The 17,552-nt window shown below is 54.0% G+C and overlaps 2 protein-coding genes across 6 annotated transcripts; one reads left to right on the plus strand and one right to left on the minus strand.

The window, feature by feature from the left end:
• The first annotated feature begins 3,101 nt into the window (after nucleotides 1-3,101).
• Nucleotides 3,102-14,627, plus strand: Pkmyt1 (protein kinase, membrane associated tyrosine/threonine 1). 5 transcript variants are annotated; one of them, XM_045161601.1, is made up of 8 exons: nucleotides 3,102-3,204; nucleotides 10,320-10,823; nucleotides 11,738-12,231; nucleotides 12,837-12,943; nucleotides 13,079-13,251; nucleotides 13,441-13,589; nucleotides 14,211-14,285; nucleotides 14,364-14,627. In XM_045161601.1, exons 2-8 carry the CDS (start codon nucleotides 10,473-10,475, stop codon nucleotides 14,473-14,475), a joined length of 1,461 nt encoding a protein of 486 aa, XP_045017536.1. In that variant the 5' UTR covers nucleotides 3,102-3,204; nucleotides 10,320-10,472; the 3' UTR covers nucleotides 14,476-14,627. The 5 variants fall into 5 exon arrangements, with proteins under 5 accessions (XP_045017536.1, XP_004652261.1, XP_045017538.1 ...); XM_004652204.2 differs by lacking the exon at nucleotides 3,102-3,204 and adding an exon at nucleotides 3,411-3,509; XM_045161604.1 differs by lacking the exon at nucleotides 3,102-3,204 and adding an exon at nucleotides 3,425-3,478.
• On the minus strand, nucleotides 14,613-17,537 carry Paqr4 (progestin and adipoQ receptor family member 4). The gene is made up of 3 exons (XM_004652203.2): nucleotides 17,350-17,537; nucleotides 15,953-16,174; nucleotides 14,613-15,849 (listed from the first exon to the last, which is right to left on the minus strand). Exons 1-3 carry the CDS (start codon nucleotides 17,513-17,515, stop codon nucleotides 15,416-15,418), a joined length of 822 nt encoding a protein of 273 aa, XP_004652260.1. The 5' UTR covers nucleotides 17,516-17,537; the 3' UTR covers nucleotides 14,613-15,415.
• Nucleotides 17,538-17,552: the final 15 nt, after the last annotated feature.

The raw sequence follows: 17,552 nt of genomic DNA on the forward strand, positions 1-17,552 counted from the left end.
GATAGACAGTGGCCAGTGCCCACTGCCCATCACGTCTCCACCGTTCCACTGAGGTAATCATGGTCTCACCTTTCTTGTCACTTTATTCCTTGTGAGCGCATCCTCCCCAGTCTGGGAGAAGGCAATGGGGCTCCTCGGTGCTGTTGCGGGGCAGGGACACACGGGGGCGAGCGAGGCTCTCGCCAGGGTTAGCGGGCAGGGCCTCAGGAATTCGCCCCTGGGCTGGGTCCTGGCTCCAAACCCTGGGGCGCGTGCCTCAGCCTCGGTGGCCCTGGATCAGGTGGGGGAGGTTTGTGATTCCAGCCTTCCACCAGCAGCCCTGGCTCAGGGGTTTTGCAGATGGGACCTAATTTACATCAAAAGAGGAAATGACTCTCCCACTAGAGGCTCTGGAACACCGCGAACCTATAAAAAGTGGTAAGCCTACAAGAACTCTTTCTCAATGAAACAAAAACAAAGAAACAAACAAAAAAGAGCTAAGTCAACCTTCCCTTGTGCCGTCCTCATTACAAAACAACAAACAAACAAACAATACCCCCCCTTTTTTTAATTTTCGAGGTAGTATTTCACTCTAGAACTTACTCTGAAGTCCCAGGCTGGCCTCAAACTCACAGTAATCCTTTTACCTCTGCCTCCCAAATGCTGGGATTAAAGGCGTGTGCCACACATACATTTTCTCCTTAAATGCTTGTTCCTTCCAAGGAAGTAAGTAGTATTATCTCATTTTACACATGTGGAAACCAGAGGGGGGCAACACTGAAGGCCTAGTTTTCCTGACACCACAGCTGGCACAATTACCTGCCACCTGTACTAATTTGCTATTATTACATTTATATTACAGTTCTCAACACAATGAAATGTCTATTGAAGCATGTAACTGAATTTAAAAAAATTATTTTATGCTGGGTGTGGTGGCACACACCTTTAATCACAGCACACAGGAAGCTGAGATAGGACGATTGCTGTGAGTTTGAGGCCAGCCTGAGAATACATAGTGAATTCCAGGTCAGCCTGGGCTAGAGCAAGACCCCCCCTTTGAAAAGTGAAGAAAAAAATGATTTTGGGCTGGAGAGATGACTCAGTGGTTAAATGCACTTGTTTGCAAAGCCTGACTACCAGGGTTCAACTCCCCAGTACTCACATAAAGCTAGAGGCACAAAGGGCGCCAAGTGTCGGGTTTGTCTGCAGTGGCAGAGGCCCTGGTCTGCCTGCTCTTGCGCTCTCTGCTTGCAAATAAATAATAAATTAATCTAAATATTTTGTTTGGATTTTATTTTATTTTCTTATTTATTTGAGAGAGGGAAAGAGAGACTGAGAGAGAGATGGAGAAAGAAAGAAGCAGATAGAAAGTTGAGTGTGGGGACCCACGCCTTTAATACCAGCACTCAGTAGGCAGAGGTAGGAGGATCGCCATGAGGCCACTCTGAGAATACAGAGTGAATTCTAGGTCAGCCTGTGCTACAGTTAGATCCTACCTCGAAAAACAAACAAACAAACAAAATGCATGTACCATCACACTCAGCTTTTTTTTTTTTTTTTTTTTGAGGTAGGGTCTTGCTCTAGCACAGGCTAACTTGGAATTCACTGTATAGTCTCAAGGTGCCCTTCAACTCATGGTGGCCTCCCAGGTGCTGGGATTAAAGGCGCGTGCCACCATGCCCTGCCATTCTGTTTTTTTTATTTATCTGAGAGAGGAAAAGAGGCAGAGAGAGAATGTGTGCGCTAGGGCTTCCAGCCACTGCAAACAAACTCCAGATGCATGCTCCACCTTGTGCATCTGGCTTACATGGGTCCTGGGGAATCAAACCGAGGTCCTTTGTCTTTGCAGGCAAGTGTCTTAACCGCTGAGCCATCTCTCCGGCCCCTGGCATTCTGTTTTAAATCATTTTGAATCAGACTTTCAGAAATGGACAGCTGGAAGGTCTGTTCAGGACACGGGGCTGGCAGAATTAGCCCTAAGAAGTGGAGAGAATCCTGCTGGCATCTCAGGCCTCAATAAGAACCAGCTTGAGTCACAGAGGCCCTGTCTGCCCGTGGTGCAAAGGAAGGGTGCATGGAGGTGGGCTGCACCCCAGCCCTGTGCCTGGTCTTCCCACAGAGCTGTTCCAGGAAAAATTTCAGGGAGCCTGACCTTAAATAAAACACGATTCCCAGTTTCCCATTAAACCTATAAAAAGATCCCCTCTTGAAGAAGCAGTCCCCACCCCGTGCAGGCTCTCTGCTAAGCGCTTTAGAGGGATGATCCTAGAGTCATCTGCTCCATTTGTTAAAAGCGAGAGGACTAATCTGAGGCTCAGAAAAACCCAGTGTGCCCCCAAGGTCGTTCTACCGGGGGCTGTGGAGCTGCGTTGAGCGCAAGGTTCAAACACTGGAGACTGGGGGTGGTGGGGAGCTGCCTCAGAGGCCACCGACAGCGGGGACTACAGCTTCCTGAAAGAGGTGGTTCTTTGTGTCTCCAGAAGCCCCTCACTCGGGAGTGGGGTGCACGTCTGTCCTTCCTACCGCAGTTTCTGTTTCCTTTTATCCTTTTTTTTTTTTTTTTTCGGAGGTAGGGTCTTGCTCTAGCCCAGGCTGACCAGGAATTCACAATGTAGCAGTCTCAGGGTGGCCTTGAACTCACAGCGATCCTCCTAGCTCTACCTCCCGAGAGCTGGGATTAAGGGCGCGCGCCACCACGCGCGGCCCAGGACTTGGCCCGGGACTTCCTGTCCGGCCCGCCAGGGACCACTCCCTGGGGCCGCGCTTCCGGGGAGCATCGCGATGGCCGGGCCCCGTTACGGACACAGGAATGAAAACAGCCCAGAGACGCCAGCGGGTGGGGAGAGCAAGGCCCCGAGGGCCCCGCGGAAAGGTCCGGGGGTCTCTCCGACGCCGCGAACCCGCCAAGCTCGCAGCCTCGCTAGAGCCGCGCGTGGCAGCGGCGCGCCTGCGCAGCGGGCGGGACACGGGGCGGCGGCGCGCACGCAGGGCGTGGGACGGGCGGCGGCGCGCACGCAGGGCGTGGGGCGGGGCCTCCGGCGGCGGGGCGGGGCCCGGGGCGGGGCCTCGCGGCCGGTTTGGAACTTTTTGGCGCGAGCTGGCTCCGCGCGCGCTCTCGGGCCGTTCCCCTGTCGGTGAGGAAGTGCTTGTCCCCGCGTGTGCCGGGGCGCCCCGGCCCGCCTGGCCTCGCCGAGAGCGCCGCGGACGCGGACTCTGCGGACCCAGGTGAGCCCACACCCGGCCCGGGACGGTTCCCGGGGGCCCGCCGCCGAGGCGACTCCCCCCGCCTTGCCGGCGCTCCGCCCTCGTGACCACCGGCTCCCCCTCCTTGCGCCCCACTTTTACCGGGGAGCCCCTGGCCCAGCGCCGCCCCTCTCTGGTGACAGTTTGCCTACACAATTGTCTTTGTCAGCCCCCCGCCCCGCGCCCCACCGCGCCCGCGCCGGGAAGCCAGCCGCGGCCCAGCCCGGGAGGAACTCACAGTCTAGCCGGAGATCAGGTCAGCAGAGGTGTCCAGCACAGCGAGAAGGGTGAGGCCCGAGGACCCCCGCTCCCACCCTGGGAACTTGGAGGGGATGCACCCCTTCCCTCTCAAGTGCTTGGCCGGGCCTGTGGCACGAGGAGATACATGACATTGGGACGGTCCTGCTGACGGAACATGCAGGGACTTGGGTCCCCTGAGAGTGCCAAGGCTGGGCCCAGAGGAGCCATACTTGTACTGGATCCTGACACTCCTTTCCTCACTTGGAGACGTTCCGGCATGGCATTTCCTCCGGCCCTCACACTGGGGACATTACTGAACCCGGGGCCCTGAGCAGGCTAGGCAGGTGATTATGTCAGCTAGCTACACCCCCACTCCTGACGTAATTCTTGGAGTAAATAGAGGCAGAGTAAGGGCTTTCAGGTATTTTTTTTGGGGGGGGGAGCCTCTGTTTAGTTACTCATCCTGCAGTCACTACACACCCTCTGCTAGGTGTGGCATCTTGTGATACATTGTGGCTTCCGCTCAGAATTGACTGTCCTTTTCACTTTCTTGTCTTTGTTTCAATTACGACATTGTTGGGAGCCATGGTCTTTTCTACCCCAACAGGCACACAGTCACACACCCCCTGTACTTTCAGGTGTGTCGTTTCAGTGACCATCCAGAGCATGTTTTTTTTTGTTGTTTGTTTGTTTTTCCCCAGAGCATGTTTTGCTTGCAAGGTGGGGTCTCTAGCCTAGGCTGACTTGGAACTGTACTTCTACGCTGTCGTCAAACTCACATCCATTCTCCTACTTCTGCCTCCTGAGTGCTGCGATTAAAGGCATGTGCCACCATGCTCAGCTCCAGAGCATGTTTTATGGTAGCAGTTAGCATATATGCCACTCATCAATCCAAGTCCTCCATGAGGTCAGTACAGTATTGCAGGTCCACAAACCTCTGGCACCAGATACATTTTGTTTGTTTATTTGTTGTTGTTGTTATTGTTATTATTTTGGTATTTCAAGGTAGGGTCTCACTCTAGCTCAGGCTCACCTGGAATTCACTATGTAGTTGCAGGTTAGCCTTGAACTCACGGTGATCCTCCTACCTTTGCCTCCCAAGTGGTGGAATTAAAGGCATGTACTACCACGCCTGGCTCTTTTTTTTAAAAAAATATTTTATTTATTTATTTGAGAGAGAGAAAGGAAGAGGCAGGTAGAGAGAGAGAGGGAGAGAATGGGTGTGCCAGGGCCCCTAGCCACTGCAAATGAACTCCAGACACATGCACCACCCTGTGCATCTGGCTTACATGGGTACTGGGGAATCTAACCTGGGTCCTTAGGCTTCACAGGCAAATGCCTTAACCTCTAAGCCATCTCTCCAGCCCACGAAATACCTTTTAAATTTCAAAATATGTCAGATTTAGGGTCTAGAGATTGTAATTCAGTTGATAGCTTGTAGGATACCCTGGGTTTGATCCCTAGCACCAAACAATGGGCATGGTGGGCTGGAGAGATGGATTAGTGGTTAAGGTGCTTGCCTGCAAAGCCAAAGGACCCAGGTTCGATTCCCCAGGACCCACATAAGCCAGATGCACAAGGTAGCACATGTGTCTGGCAAAAAAAAAAAAAGGCATGGTAGCACATGTCTGTAATCCTAGCATTTAGAAGGTAGAGACCACAGGATCAGAAGCCTAAGGTTATCCTCCCATACATCGGGAGGTTGAGACCAGCCTGGGATACATGAAATTCTGTCTAACCTTAGATTTAGAAAGCATATCTATAACCATATTTATATGTGAGTCTATATTGTGAGTCTGGGACATTCACTCCAAAATCAAACACTAATATTTTTGTCAATGAATATATGAATAACCAGACAAGACAGCTCATGCCTATAATTCCAGCACACAAGAGTCTGAAACAGGAGGATGCCTATAAGTTCAAGGCCAGCCTGGGCTACATTGATCTTGCCTCAAAAAAAAATTAAAAAGTATAAATATTTGCACTGAGTAAAAAAATAGAAAAAGTCAGATTTTTTTCTGTTCATTTTGTATGCAGCGTGTCTCTTCCATTTGTTAAAAAGACATCACTTTCCCTCCCCCCCTTTTTCCCTGAGGCAGTGTCTTACTGTAGCTCAGGCTGACCTGGAATTCACTATGTAGTGTCCGGCGGGCCTTGAACTCATGGCGCCTCCTAGCTCTGCCTCCTGGGTGCTGGGATTAAAGGTGTGCACCACCATGTCTGGCTCTCTGTTTTTTTTAAGACACTATTTAAAAAAATTTTTTTTTCTTTATTTGAGAGAGTGAGGCAGCGAGAGAGAGAGAGAGAGTGGGCATGCCAGGACCTCCAGCCATTATGAATAACTCCAGATACAGGCACTCTCTTGTGCATCTGGCTTACATGGGCACTAGAGAATCGAACCTGAGTTCTTAGGCTTCACAGGCAAATGCCTTAACCATTAAACCATCTCTCTAGCCCAACACTTCTTTCTTTTTTTCTTTTTCTTTTCTTTTCTTTTTTCTTTTGAGGTAGAGGTTTCACTCTAGTCCATGCTGACCTATATGTAATTCACTATGTAGTCTCAGGGTGGCCTTGAACTCAAACAGGAATCCTCCTACCTCTGCATCCCCAATGCTGGGATTAAAGGCATGTGCCACCACGCCTGGCATTTCTTTCTTTTTAAAAAAATACTTTTATTTGAGAAAAAGAGAGAGAGAGAGAGAGAGAGTGGTGAGTGAGCATGGGTGTGCCACTGTAAATGAACTCCAAATGCATGTACCACTTTGTGCATTTGGCTTTATGTGAGAACTGGAGATTTGAACCCAGGCAGGCAGACTTTGTAAGCAAACACCCTTAACCACTGAGCCATCTTCTCAGCCCCCAAACACTTCTAGTTGGGTTATTTTAGCACCCTTGTTGAAAATCAGTCCAGAGGCTAGAGAGATTGATCAGCAGTTAAAGATGCTTACTTGAAAATCAGTACAGTCAGGCATGGTGACACACCCCTTTGTTTTAGCTCTCTGGAGACTGAAGCATGATTACTGCTGTTCAAAGCCAGCCTGGGCTTAGTGAGATCTGTCTCAAAAAGAAAGAAAACAAGTAAAACTGGGTGTGGTGGCACATGCCTTTAGTCCCAACACTGGGAGGCGGTGGTAGGAGGATTGTCATGAGTTTGAGGCCAGCCTGAGATCACAAAGTGAATGCCAGGTCAGCCTGGGCCACAGTGAGACCCTACCTTGAAAAATCAAAAAGTAAAAAAAGGGGAGAAAATCTTTTGAATATAAATGTGAGTAGCTTATTTCTGTTTATTTTGATCTGGGTACCCATATGTTAATGCCATACTATTTCAATTGCTGTGGCTTTGTAGTACCTTTTGAAATCTGGAGGTGAGCTTCTAACATTATTGTTATTATTGCTAACATCATTCTTTTATGAACTTTTGACCCTTTGGGTCCTTTGAGTCTCTATATGAATTTTATGGTCAGTTCGTTTTCTGTATTGAAGCCATCTGGGATTCTGACTGGGATTGTACTGAATGCGTGGGTCAACTAGAAGAGATTAGAGAGGGTTTGTTTCTGTGCTTGAGATCAAACTGAGGGTGTTGTGCATGTTTGGTAAGTACTCTGCCACTGAGCTACACTGCAGCCCACAGTTTGAAGAGTACTGCCATTCTGTTTATGGGAAGTCACTGGTTGTATGAGCATGTCTTTCCATTTATTTAGGCCTTTACGGGGGTGGGGGGTTGGTGAAGATCAAACCCCAGACCTCAGGGCCTCTCACATGCCAAGTAGGTGTTCTACCACTGAGCTACAACATTCATCCCTGACTCCCCTCATTTTTCTCCTCCTCTCCTTCTTCCTGTGCCTCTTCCTTTTTTTTTTTTTTTTTTGGTTTTCCAAGGCAGGGTCTCACTCTGGCCCAGGCTGACCTGGAATTCACTATGTAGTCTCAGGGTGGCCTTGAACTCAAGGCGATCCTCCTACCTCTGCCTCCCGAGTGCTGGGATTAAAGACACCCGGCTTTCCTCTTCCTTTAAATTTTTTTTTTCTTTTGAGGCAAGCCCATCATACTGGCCTTTTTTGGGGGGGGGGGTTTAATCGGGGGGGGGGATTTGGCACACCAGGGTCTCTAGCTACTGCAGTCAAACTCCAGATGCATGCACTCTCTTGTGCAATGTTGCACATTTGCATCACTGGGCGTATGGCTTACGTTGGACCAGGAGAGTTGAACATGAATCCTTAGACTTTGCAGGCAAGTGCCTTAACCACTAAGCCATCTTTCCAGCCCCTTCTTCTTCCTATTTATTTATTTTGGTTTTCCAAGATAGGTCCTTCCTCTAGCCCAGCTGACTTGGAATTCACTATGTAGTCTCAAACTGGCCTCAAACTCACTGTAATCCTCCTACCTCTGCCTCCCAAGTGCTAGGATTAAAGGTGTGTGCTATCATGCCTGGCTACTTTTCTGTTTTTTTGAGTTAGGATTACACTTTGTTGTTCAAGCTGGTCTGGAACTTGCAGCAATTCTCCTGCCTCAGCCTGTAGAGTGCTGAGATCATAAGTGTTAACCACTGTGCCCAGCTTATCGTTTCCACGAAAGCATTTCCAGTCTTAACCCTTCTGCACTTGGCTTTCACCATTTGCAGTAAGAGCTGTGAGTGAGGCCAGTATCTTGCCAGACATTAAAAACACCCTGAGCTCTGAACGGGACAGGATCTGTGCCGCCTCTGGCCCAGCTCTCCCTCTCCTGTATGTTTGCATTTTTCTCTCATCTATAGATTTTTGTTTGTTCATCTGTGAGTCAGCCACGGGGAGTGTCACAGGCCTCTGGATTTCCATGGAGAGGACAAGACACACTGAGGATGACCTGTTGGCCTGAGTCACTGTTCTAGGTTTCCCAGACGAATCATCAGTCCTCACTAGGGAGGGCTGACACAGAACCAGTGGGGTTGCTGGAGCCACACTCCTGAGGGGCTGTAGATCAGGAGGACATTTACAGAATGGGTGATCCTTGCTGGGCATGGTGGCGCACGCCTTCAATCCCAGCACTCTGGAGGCAGAGGTAGGAGGATCACCGGGAATTTGAGGCCACCTTGAGACTATATAGTGAATCCCAGGTCAGCCTGGGCTAGAGTGAGACCCTACCTCTAAATAAATAAATAAATAAATAGGTGATCCACTGTGAGCTGGGAGTCCATTCCAAAAGAAGTCTACTCACGGTGCATGGAGGTCCTCAGTCATGTCAAGCTACAGCTGGGATTCGTTGTTTTACAGTTTACCTCTATCCCTCAGCAACATCTCTTAACTATGCTGTGATGCTGGTTTACATGCCTCTGGTTGACCCTGTTACCTAAGGAGAAGGTGCTGGGCAGGGCAGGACAGAAGCATCTGGATTCCCTGTTTATCTCTCCCAATGCAGAGCCCTTCCTGTGAATGAACTATAGTTTGGGTCATTGGGCTCCTCAGCCTCCTGGGCCTGATACAGTACCTCCATCCTGTGCATGGGACAGGTGAGAGAAGAAAGCCCCTGTCTAGTCTGTCACTCCCAGCAGAAATTTATTTTCTGCCCTGTAGAATTGCGGGGACACTGAGGAATATTGAGAGCCTGTTCCTCATGGGCACATACCTTAGCTTTGACCTGGTGCTGAGGGGTGCAGAAGCCCCACCTTTCATAAAAATTAATTTATTTGTTTATTAGAGAGAGAGAGGGAAAGAGGCAGGTAGAGTGGGAAAGAGAGAGAATGGGCATGCCAGAGCATCTAGCCACTGCAAATTAACTCCAGATGTGTGGGCCATCTTGTGCATCTGGCTTACATGGGTCCTGGGTAATCGAACTTGGATCCTTTGGCATTGCAGGGAAGTGCCTTAATCACTAAGCCATCTCGCAAGCTCACCCACTTTTTTTTTTTTTTTGGAGGTAGGGTCTTGCTCTAGCTCAGGCTGACCTTGAACTCATGGTGATCCTCCTACCTCTGCCTCCCAAGTGCTAGTATTAAAGGTGTGCACCACCATACCCAACCCATCTTTTTTTTTTTGGTTTTTTTGAGGTAGGGTCTCAGTCTGGTCCAGGCTGACCTGGAATTCACTATGTAGTCTCAGGGTGGCCTCGAACTCACGGCAGTCCTCCTACCTCTGCCTCCCGAGTGCTGGGATTAAAGGCGTGCGCCACCACACCTGGCTAACCCAATCTTTTTAAAAATTTAATGTTTTTATTTATTTCCAAGCAGAGAGAGAGTGAATTGGTGTGTCAGAGTCTCTAGTGCTACAAACAAACTCTAGATGCATGTGCCACTTTGTGCCTCTGGCTTTACATGGGTACTGAGGAGTCGAACCCAGGTCATTAGGTTTTGCAGGCAGCTGAGCCATGCCCCAGCCCTGAGCCCCGCCCCCACGTCCACTTGTGGCACTGCCCGCCGTGCACGTGCTCACCAGTGTCTGCAGCTCTTCTCACGTGAGCGTTCTCCATCTGTTCTTTGTCCTCAGTACCATATCCAAAGATGTAGGATGGCTGGGGTCCTTGTCAGCTGTGCTGTCAGGGTCGCTGGGGAGAGGCCCACGGGCTCCTTACACTGCCATTCTGCAAGTGAATCATTTCTGGCCACAGCTCTGAAAATGAAAGGAAGAAAGAAACTTTTGGAACTTGCAAGTGTTTTTCCCTCGGAATTGGAGGCAAGGGTCGGTGCCAATAGTTGCACCTCAGGGTCTTGTGAAAGGCCGCACAGAGGAAGGCTGCACGGCGTCTTACTCCTGCGCTGCCTCTCCTTATCGTCTCTGCCCGGCTGTGAGACTTTCGGGGTCATAGGCTCTTGTCTTGATTTCATATTTATGCCACATCTGAGGTGCAGATGCGTGACAGCCTATCTTTGCATTTCTCTGCAGGTGTCTGTGGCTTGCACGACTTTCCTGTGGAAAGCAGAACGAGTGTGGCAAAGAAGAGGTTCTCTTGGGGGCCATGTGACTAGGCGCTGTTTGAGTGGACACAGTGCTCTGTACTCAGCCTCCATCTCCATCATCTGGCCTCCTGCATTGACCATGCCCGTGCCCACTGAAGGCACCCCGCCACCCCTGAGCGGCACCCCTGTCCCAGTCCCAGCCTACTTCCGACATGCAGAACCTGGCTTCTCCCACAAAAGGCCCGGAGGCCTCGGCCGGAGCCTCCCACCCCGGCCTCCTGCCAAGGGTAGCGTGCCTATTAGTCGTCTTTTCCCTCCTCGGACCCCAGGCTGGCACCGGCCCCAGCCCCGGAGGGTGTCATTTCTAGATGAGGCGTCCGAGACCCTGCAGAGTCCTGGGTATGACCCTAAGCGGCCAGAGTCCTTCTTCCAGCAGAACTTCCAGAGGCTTAGCCGCCTTGGCCACGGCTCCTATGGAGAGGTCTTCAAGGTGAGGGAGAGAGTGGTTTCCCAGACCGTTCTTGGGACTCCTTCGCTCACTCCCTTTCCTGGGTGGATACTGTCCTTGGCAGTCTGTTCACGTCCGTCTCCTGACAGTCTGTTCCTCTTAGGCTCAGAGGCCCGTCTTCTGAGTCTGCCTTTTTTATACCCACCCCACCCCACTTAGACCCCTTCCGGGGCTACCTCACACATACTGGTTCCTTGTCCAGAGCTTGGCATATCCTGCAGCAGCTCTCTGCTGCCATCTCTGTGCCTGGAGCCAGCTATGCTGGGGTCCTTGGCCAGCTCTGCCTGGCTTGAGCTTATCCAAGTAACTCCCTCCCTCCCCCAGTCCCAGGCTGGGAGGCTCAAAGGCTATTCCCCCGGCCCAGTACTTTTTTTTTTTTTTTTTTTTTTTTTTTTGAGGTAGAATCTTGCTCTAGCCCAGGCTAACCTGGACTTCACTTTGTAGTCTCAAGGTGGCTTCAAACTCATGGCAATCCTCCTGCCTCTGCCTCCCAAGTGCTAGGATTAAAGGCATGTGCCACCACTCCTGGCTACTTATTTTCTTAAAGTAAGTTTTTCAGGCATATACTTTTCGTCTCAAATGGTAGTTTTCCCTTGCACATGTATAATTTAAGCAATTTTTTTTCAATGCAAGCAGCAGGGCCCCTAGATCGGCTCTCTTCTCCAGAGCACAGCTTGGGTGCAACGCAGCACACTGCCTCTATTGTTCTGGGGCCAAGCTTTTCCTGTAGCAGCTCTGCCCTGGTCAGAGAATGTGGGTCTACTCTGCCTCCTCCATTACTGGGTCTCTAGTGCAGCACCTTTTCAATGGACATTTGTCCAGTTTTGCTGTTGCTGCGGGCATCTGTTGGTTGCCCCTTCCCCCACACCTCTGGGCACCACCTGCCTTCCTTCCAGGTACGCTCAAAGGAAGATGGCCGGCTCTATGCTGTCAAGCGCTACATGTCACCATTCCGAGGCCCCAAGGACAGAGCCCGCAAGCTGGCTGAGGTAGGCGGCCACGAGAAGGTGGGGCAGCATCCACACTGTGTGAAGCTGGAGCGGGCCTGGGAGGAGGGCGGCATCCTGTACCTGCAGACAGAGCTTTGTGGGCCCAGCCTACAACAACACTGTGAAGCCTGGGGTGCCAGCCTACCCGAGGCCCAGGTCTGGGGCTACCTGCGGGACATCCTGCTGGCTCTGGCCCACCTGCATGGCCAAGGCCTGGTCCACCTTGATGTCAAGCCTGCCAACATCTTCTTGGGGTCTCGGGGCCACTGCAAGCTTGGTGACTTTGGGCTGCTGGTGGAGCTGGGTTCAAGTGGAGCAGGCGAGGCCCAGGAAGGAGACCCCCGCTACATGGCTCCAGAGCTGCTGCAGGGTTCCTGCGGGACCGCGGCCGATGTGTTCAGGTGAGGCCTGGGACATGGTGTGCTGGAAAGAGGCCCTTCCTGGGGCTTGTCAGCAGAGAGGGACTGACCTGAAGAGCCCTGTACTGACTCCAGGAAGGATGGCACACAGACCTGGGAAGTGCTGCCCCACCCTCTAGCTGAGGGGGCTGCAGGGCAGGCTGCCTGTGCATAGCCAACCCTCTGGAGGACTAGTCATCCCAACTCTGGGAGGAGTGGCTGTCCTCTGTCAAAGGAGGGTCAGCAAGGTGCAGGGACTTGTCAAGGCCATACTGGCAACAATTGCCCTGCCCCCATCAGCTGACATCTCAGCATAAAGATGCTAACTGCAGTAACCATGGGAACCACAGTGCTTGTCAGTGTGGTGCTGGAGGACCCTCCACTGCAGTGAGGCAGCTGCATGTGCACAGGGCCCACACTTCACAAGGTCCCCATCTTGACTGGCGCTCACCGGCCCTGCTGAGGCCTTGCCAGAGCTCCCCCCTCTCAGCCCCCGTTTATGGCGGAAGAGAGCTGATCTCTCCTATACTTCAAGAAACGGTGTGACACTGGTGTCTGTATCACGAGGTTGACTGTCCCTTTTTGTCCCCATATTCTGTCCCTCCCAGCCTGGGTCTCACCATCTTGGAAGTGGCCTGCAACATGGAACTGCCCCATGGTGGGGAGGGCTGGCAGCAGCTGCGCCAAGGCTACCTGCCCCCTGAATTTACTGCTGGTGAGTGGGGGACTCCAGGGGCATGGCCAGCTGCCACCAGCTCCTGTGGCAGGGAGTGGTTGGGGTAGGGGCGCTGCTTGACCGAGGGCCTAGACCGTGCCTTGAGAACCCCGACATGGCTCTGCCCATGGGCAGGTCTGTCTTCTGAGCTGCGATCTGTCCTTGTTATGATGCTGGAGCCCGACCCCCAGCTGCGGGCCACAGCTGAAGCCCTCCTGGCCCTGCCCATGCTGAGGCAGCCACGTCCCTGGAGCATCCTGTGCTGCATGGCTACTGAAGCTCTGAGTCGAGGCTGGGCCCTGTGGCAGGTAAGCCCCCTGGGTGCCCACCTGCCTCATCTGCTCCCCGTACAGGGCTCTACCTCACCTCCTGAGGGTCTGTCTTCAACTTACTATATAGCCCAGGCTGTTCTTGAACTCAGGAGTCTTCCTCCTCAGCCTCCTGCATGCTGGCATCGTAGCACCAGGCCTGGCTTCTGAGGCTCCCTCTCCCCTTAGGCCCTGCTCACCTTGCTGTGCTGGCTGTGGCATGGCCTGGCTCACCCTGGCAGCTGGCGGCAGCCTCCAGCCACACCCCCTGGCTCTCCACCCTGCAGCCCCCTTCAGGACAGCAGCCTTTCCAGCAGCTGGGACGATGACAGCATAGGGTGGGTGAGAGTCCAGTGCACCTGGGGGAGGGGCACATCACCGTGGCCAGTGCCACCTGGGAAGAGGCTCAGGCTCCATGGAGAGGACTGGTGAACGGGGTCCAGCCACCCTCACACCTGGGGGACAAGGCCTGGCTATGAATGTGGCTCAGTGTTGTGGGCACTACTACACAGCACAACTTCACACCAGCCATCAGTGCATGGCTGTAGTCTCCACCTCAGTAGAGGCTGCTGCTGCCCAGGACAAGGCACTGTCCTATGGCTGAAGACCTCCAAGAACCTGGTGAGCCCCTGTCCTGAGAGGGCCTGCCTTGGTCCCCGGTGGCCGAGGGAGTGTGTAATTAAGACACTGCTGCACGGGAGAGGCGCGTGCTCCCGGGAGGGCTGCCTCTGTGGCAGTGCAGTGCTGCTTCCCTCTGAGCACTTTGCTGCATAGAACGAGGGCCAGAAAATCATTACTAAAAGTCCACTTGACCTCCAGCTCAGTGGAAGCTCACATGTTGAGAGGGAACAGAGGTGGCCTTGGAAGTTCTGAGTATATTGTGTTTATTATCTCAACTATGGCTCCTGCCTCTTCACCGGAGTAGAATTACCCTTCTTGTCCTGTCCACCATCCTGCAGGCCCTCCCTTTCCCCAGAAGCTGTACTGGCCCGGGTCACCAGGAACACCTCTATGTGGGGCAGGTCCATACCAAGGTGAGATGAGTGGGCCCAGGGCTGGGCACAGGTGGTTTTCAGATATGGAGGACCATTCCTTTTTCTCCCCCTCCCAAGGAATAACCTGGACCTAAATGACATGGACTCAGAGCCTCCTCGGGCTTCCTGCCCCTCCTTTGAGCCTCGGAACCTCCTCAGCCTGTTTGAGGACTCTCTAGACCCAGCCTGAACCACAGGCCCAACCCAGCCTTGTTTTGTTTTTTTTTTTTTCCCATCCTTGGAGTTTTTAACCTCTCACCCCCTTGCCTGCTTTGCCCCCTAGAAACCTTATCTAATAAAAAGTATTGAATCTTGGGACTACCCAAGTTTGCTCATGTGGCAGCATAGTGCTTCCTGTCCCTTTATTGATATTGCCCAAGGTCTCGGGCCCCTGGGATGATGTGGCTGTGAGGTAGGGCCCTGCTACAGAGCCTAAGGCTGTGGGCATGGCACTGGTGGAGGTGGATAGCCATCAGACCACGGCGCTGACGGTGGAAGGCAGGCCTTAGCCCAGTGTGACAAATCCACCATCCCACATTTGTGCTGCTGCCAGGGAAAAGCAGCCATTTCCCTTGTGGCTCTTGAATAGCCAATTCAAGAAGGGCCAGTGCCCACTTGGTCCTGGGAGAAGGGCCTGGTTCACTGCCCCTCACCCTGACTAGTCTCTCAGATGAGCAGGGTAAGAGGCTGGCATGCAGGGCAGAGAGGTCAGGAAGCAGGGCAGGAGGTTGGCCCAGGGACCTAGGAGGTGCCTTGTGGGAGCGGCAGCATGGAAGTGGTGGTTCTGGGCTGGTAGACGTGGTAAGTTAGCCAGACTCAGCTCAGACAGGGCCCCAGAGATGCTCTGGCCAAACACTTCACAGGTCACAGAGGGTAAACTGAGTCCTACAGGGGGGAAGTTTTCCTTCCAGCTGACAGCGAAACAATACTCTGGACAGGGAGGGGTAGTTGGGAGTTCAGAGGTGGGAGGGGATAATCCACAGAGAAGAATGAAGATTGCAGGGCTTCCAGCTGAGAAGTCCTCTGTGCTGGCTCTTCAGGAGCCAGCCCATTGCAGACCAGCAGGGGAGAGGTGGTGATATTGGCCCCAAGAGGCTGTAAGCAGGCCAGCTTGGCAGACAGGAGGCAGCTCAGTCTGGGGGACAGGTGTGTCGGGCAGTCCAGAGCAGGTCAGGAACAACACCGGCATGCAACTGGAGGATGGAGCCCACGCTGAGCAGGTGCATGATCTGGTGGGAGTTTCCCCAGTAGTCAAAGCGCCCAGGACCCCAGCGCTCTGGCAGGCGGGCCACATTCAACAGCCCTCCAAGCAGGGCCAGTGCGTCCATTCGCAGGTAGCAGGGTAGGGAGCCTGGAGCCCCAGAACCCAGCCCCACTCCACGGGCCCCAAACACCAGCAGGCGGGCCCCAGCTTGCCAGCCAAAGGCTCGAAGCCGGGCACTGGTAGAGGAGGCAGTGAGAGCTCTCCAGCTGGCCACGCCTGATAATATGGTGTAGCCCACCAGGGCGGCTGGGCGCAACCATGGCCTGCAAGCCAGGGTGCAGTGGATTATAGGCAAGGCCCCTACAGAGAGAGGGGAGAGGATGTATCAGTTCAAGCCAGCCCGCGCTTCCCAGTCCAGGACTCACACCAGCTGCCTGCCTCCCTCACTGGGACCCCGACTCACCGAGAGTGTTAACAAGACAGACCCCACACATATCCAGGGCGAGGAGCCGCGTGTACACGGGACTGCCGCCTTGGTGGCACATGAAGAGGTGATAAAGCACAGAGGCCGCAGGGGCGACCAGGCAGGCCACACAGTGTGTGCCTCCCAGCCATCCATCCTTGCCCAGCTGACCCCAGGGCATGGTCATTGGAACGAGCACCAGGAAGCCCAGCAGGGCCAACCCTAGAAGGAGGGAGACTGGCATGAGGCACCAAGCACAGGAGCAAGGCGAGTCTCAGCCCTTCAGAATGGGGCTGCTGTCATGGCTGGCCGTGGTTCTGGGGAGTAGAGACCCTGAGCACCGCAGGCTTGAAGGCGAAGTAACATGCCCGCCCCAGTGAGCCTAGCAAGCCGGCCAGGTCACAGGATGAGCCAGGGCAGCCCAGCGCCCAGGCTGCCCTTCCTTCTCAAGCCACAGTTCTGTCAAGTGGGCGGCGCTGTGAGAAGTTTCTGAAGGTCTAACCTCAGGCTGATTCTGGAGTAGGACCGGAGGCGCCAGCTACGCTACCGGGCATTCTAAAGTGCACTGCAAAAGGAGGCTGAGGATCTTTTTGTCTTCCAGCAAGAAGCAAGGCGGGGCTGGGGGGAGGGTCTGAAAGGAGGAATGCCATCTCTACGCTGGGTGTCTCCCAAGAGCTTCTTCCAGCCCAGGCCCTTCTTGAGGCTTCCTCCACCCTTCCACAGGCAGTTGGCATTGCTCTCACAGGGGTGAAGCAGGGGCACCAGCTGCCGGCTATTGGGGTCTGGCCGCACAGTTAGCTCCCCATTAGGCAAAAGCTCCAGACTAAACCCAGCTGGCTCCGGGCCCCTCTCACAGAGGCTGGGGCAGCTCAAGGACGGACAGGACTGTGTCAGCAGGGCTCTGCGGACCGCGGAGGAGGGGCCGGGCGCCTGCAGGGGGAGGAAAGAGCAGCCACCAGGCGGAGCCCCAAAGCAGGGCTACTAGGGCAGGGGTGGCAGGGCGATCGCGCCCACTAAGGCCTGGGTCAGACCAGGCTTCTCGCAGCCCCCCACCCCCAACCAGTTAACGTCCATCTCCAGGACCGGCGCTGGCGAGGGAGGGCGCCCAAGGAGTTGGGATTGTCAAGGGATCTGACACCAGGATCCTTACCGCCCCCCCCAGGGCTCAGCGGGATTAGGCGGGCCCAGCCCCCCATTCCGTCCCCCACTCCCTGACTAGCCCCCCCACCCGCTGGGAAAGCGGAAGCTGGCAGCGCAGCTCAGGACAATGGCAGCTTTGTCACCGCGGGTCCTGGCCGGACAGCCTGGGACTTGGGCGCAGGGGCACCCCTTGGCCACGGACGCCCACAAGAAGGGCGGTCGTCAGTGCGGGAGGCGAGAAGCGCCGCGCGGCTCACCGTGCGTGTAGATGTTGCCCAGCTCGTTGTGCAGGTAGAAGAGGCTGCGCAGGCATCCCGAGCCGCTGCTGGCCGGCCGGTAGCCGGTCAACACGAACTTATTGAACTGCAGGTGCGGCGGCGAGCTGGCCCAGTCCAGCAGGCGCGGCCCGGCTAGGAACGCCATGGCCCCACGCCGCGCCCGAGGCCTGCCCGCGCTCCTG

Source organism: Jaculus jaculus, chromosome 11 (genome assembly GCF_020740685.1).
Source record: "Jaculus jaculus isolate mJacJac1 chromosome 11, mJacJac1.mat.Y.cur, whole genome shotgun sequence".
Lineage (NCBI taxonomy): Eukaryota > Metazoa > Chordata > Mammalia > Rodentia > Dipodidae > Jaculus > Jaculus jaculus.

Coding starts and splice junctions, on each gene's coding strand:
- Paqr4 (XM_004652203.2), bottom strand. CDS start 17,515: ATGGCGTTCCTAGCCGGGCCGCGCCTGCTGGACTGGGCCAGCTCGCCG. Junction 16,175..17,349: donor GGGCAACATCTACACGCACG/GTGAGCCGCGCG, acceptor CCCTCCTTCTAG/GGTTGGCCCTGCTGGGCTTC. Junction 15,850..15,952: donor CTGTCTTGTTAACACTCTCG/GTGAGTCGGGGT, acceptor CTCTCTCTGTAG/GGGCCTTGCCTATAATCCAC.
- Pkmyt1 (XM_045161601.1), top strand. CDS start 10,473: ATGCCCGTGCCCACTGAAGGCACCCCGCCACCCCTGAGCGGCACCCCT. Junction 10,824..11,737: donor CCTATGGAGAGGTCTTCAAG/GTGAGGGAGAGA, acceptor CCTTCCTTCCAG/GTACGCTCAAAGGAAGATGG. Junction 12,232..12,836: donor ACCGCGGCCGATGTGTTCAG/GTGAGGCCTGGG, acceptor TGTCCCTCCCAG/CCTGGGTCTCACCATCTTGG.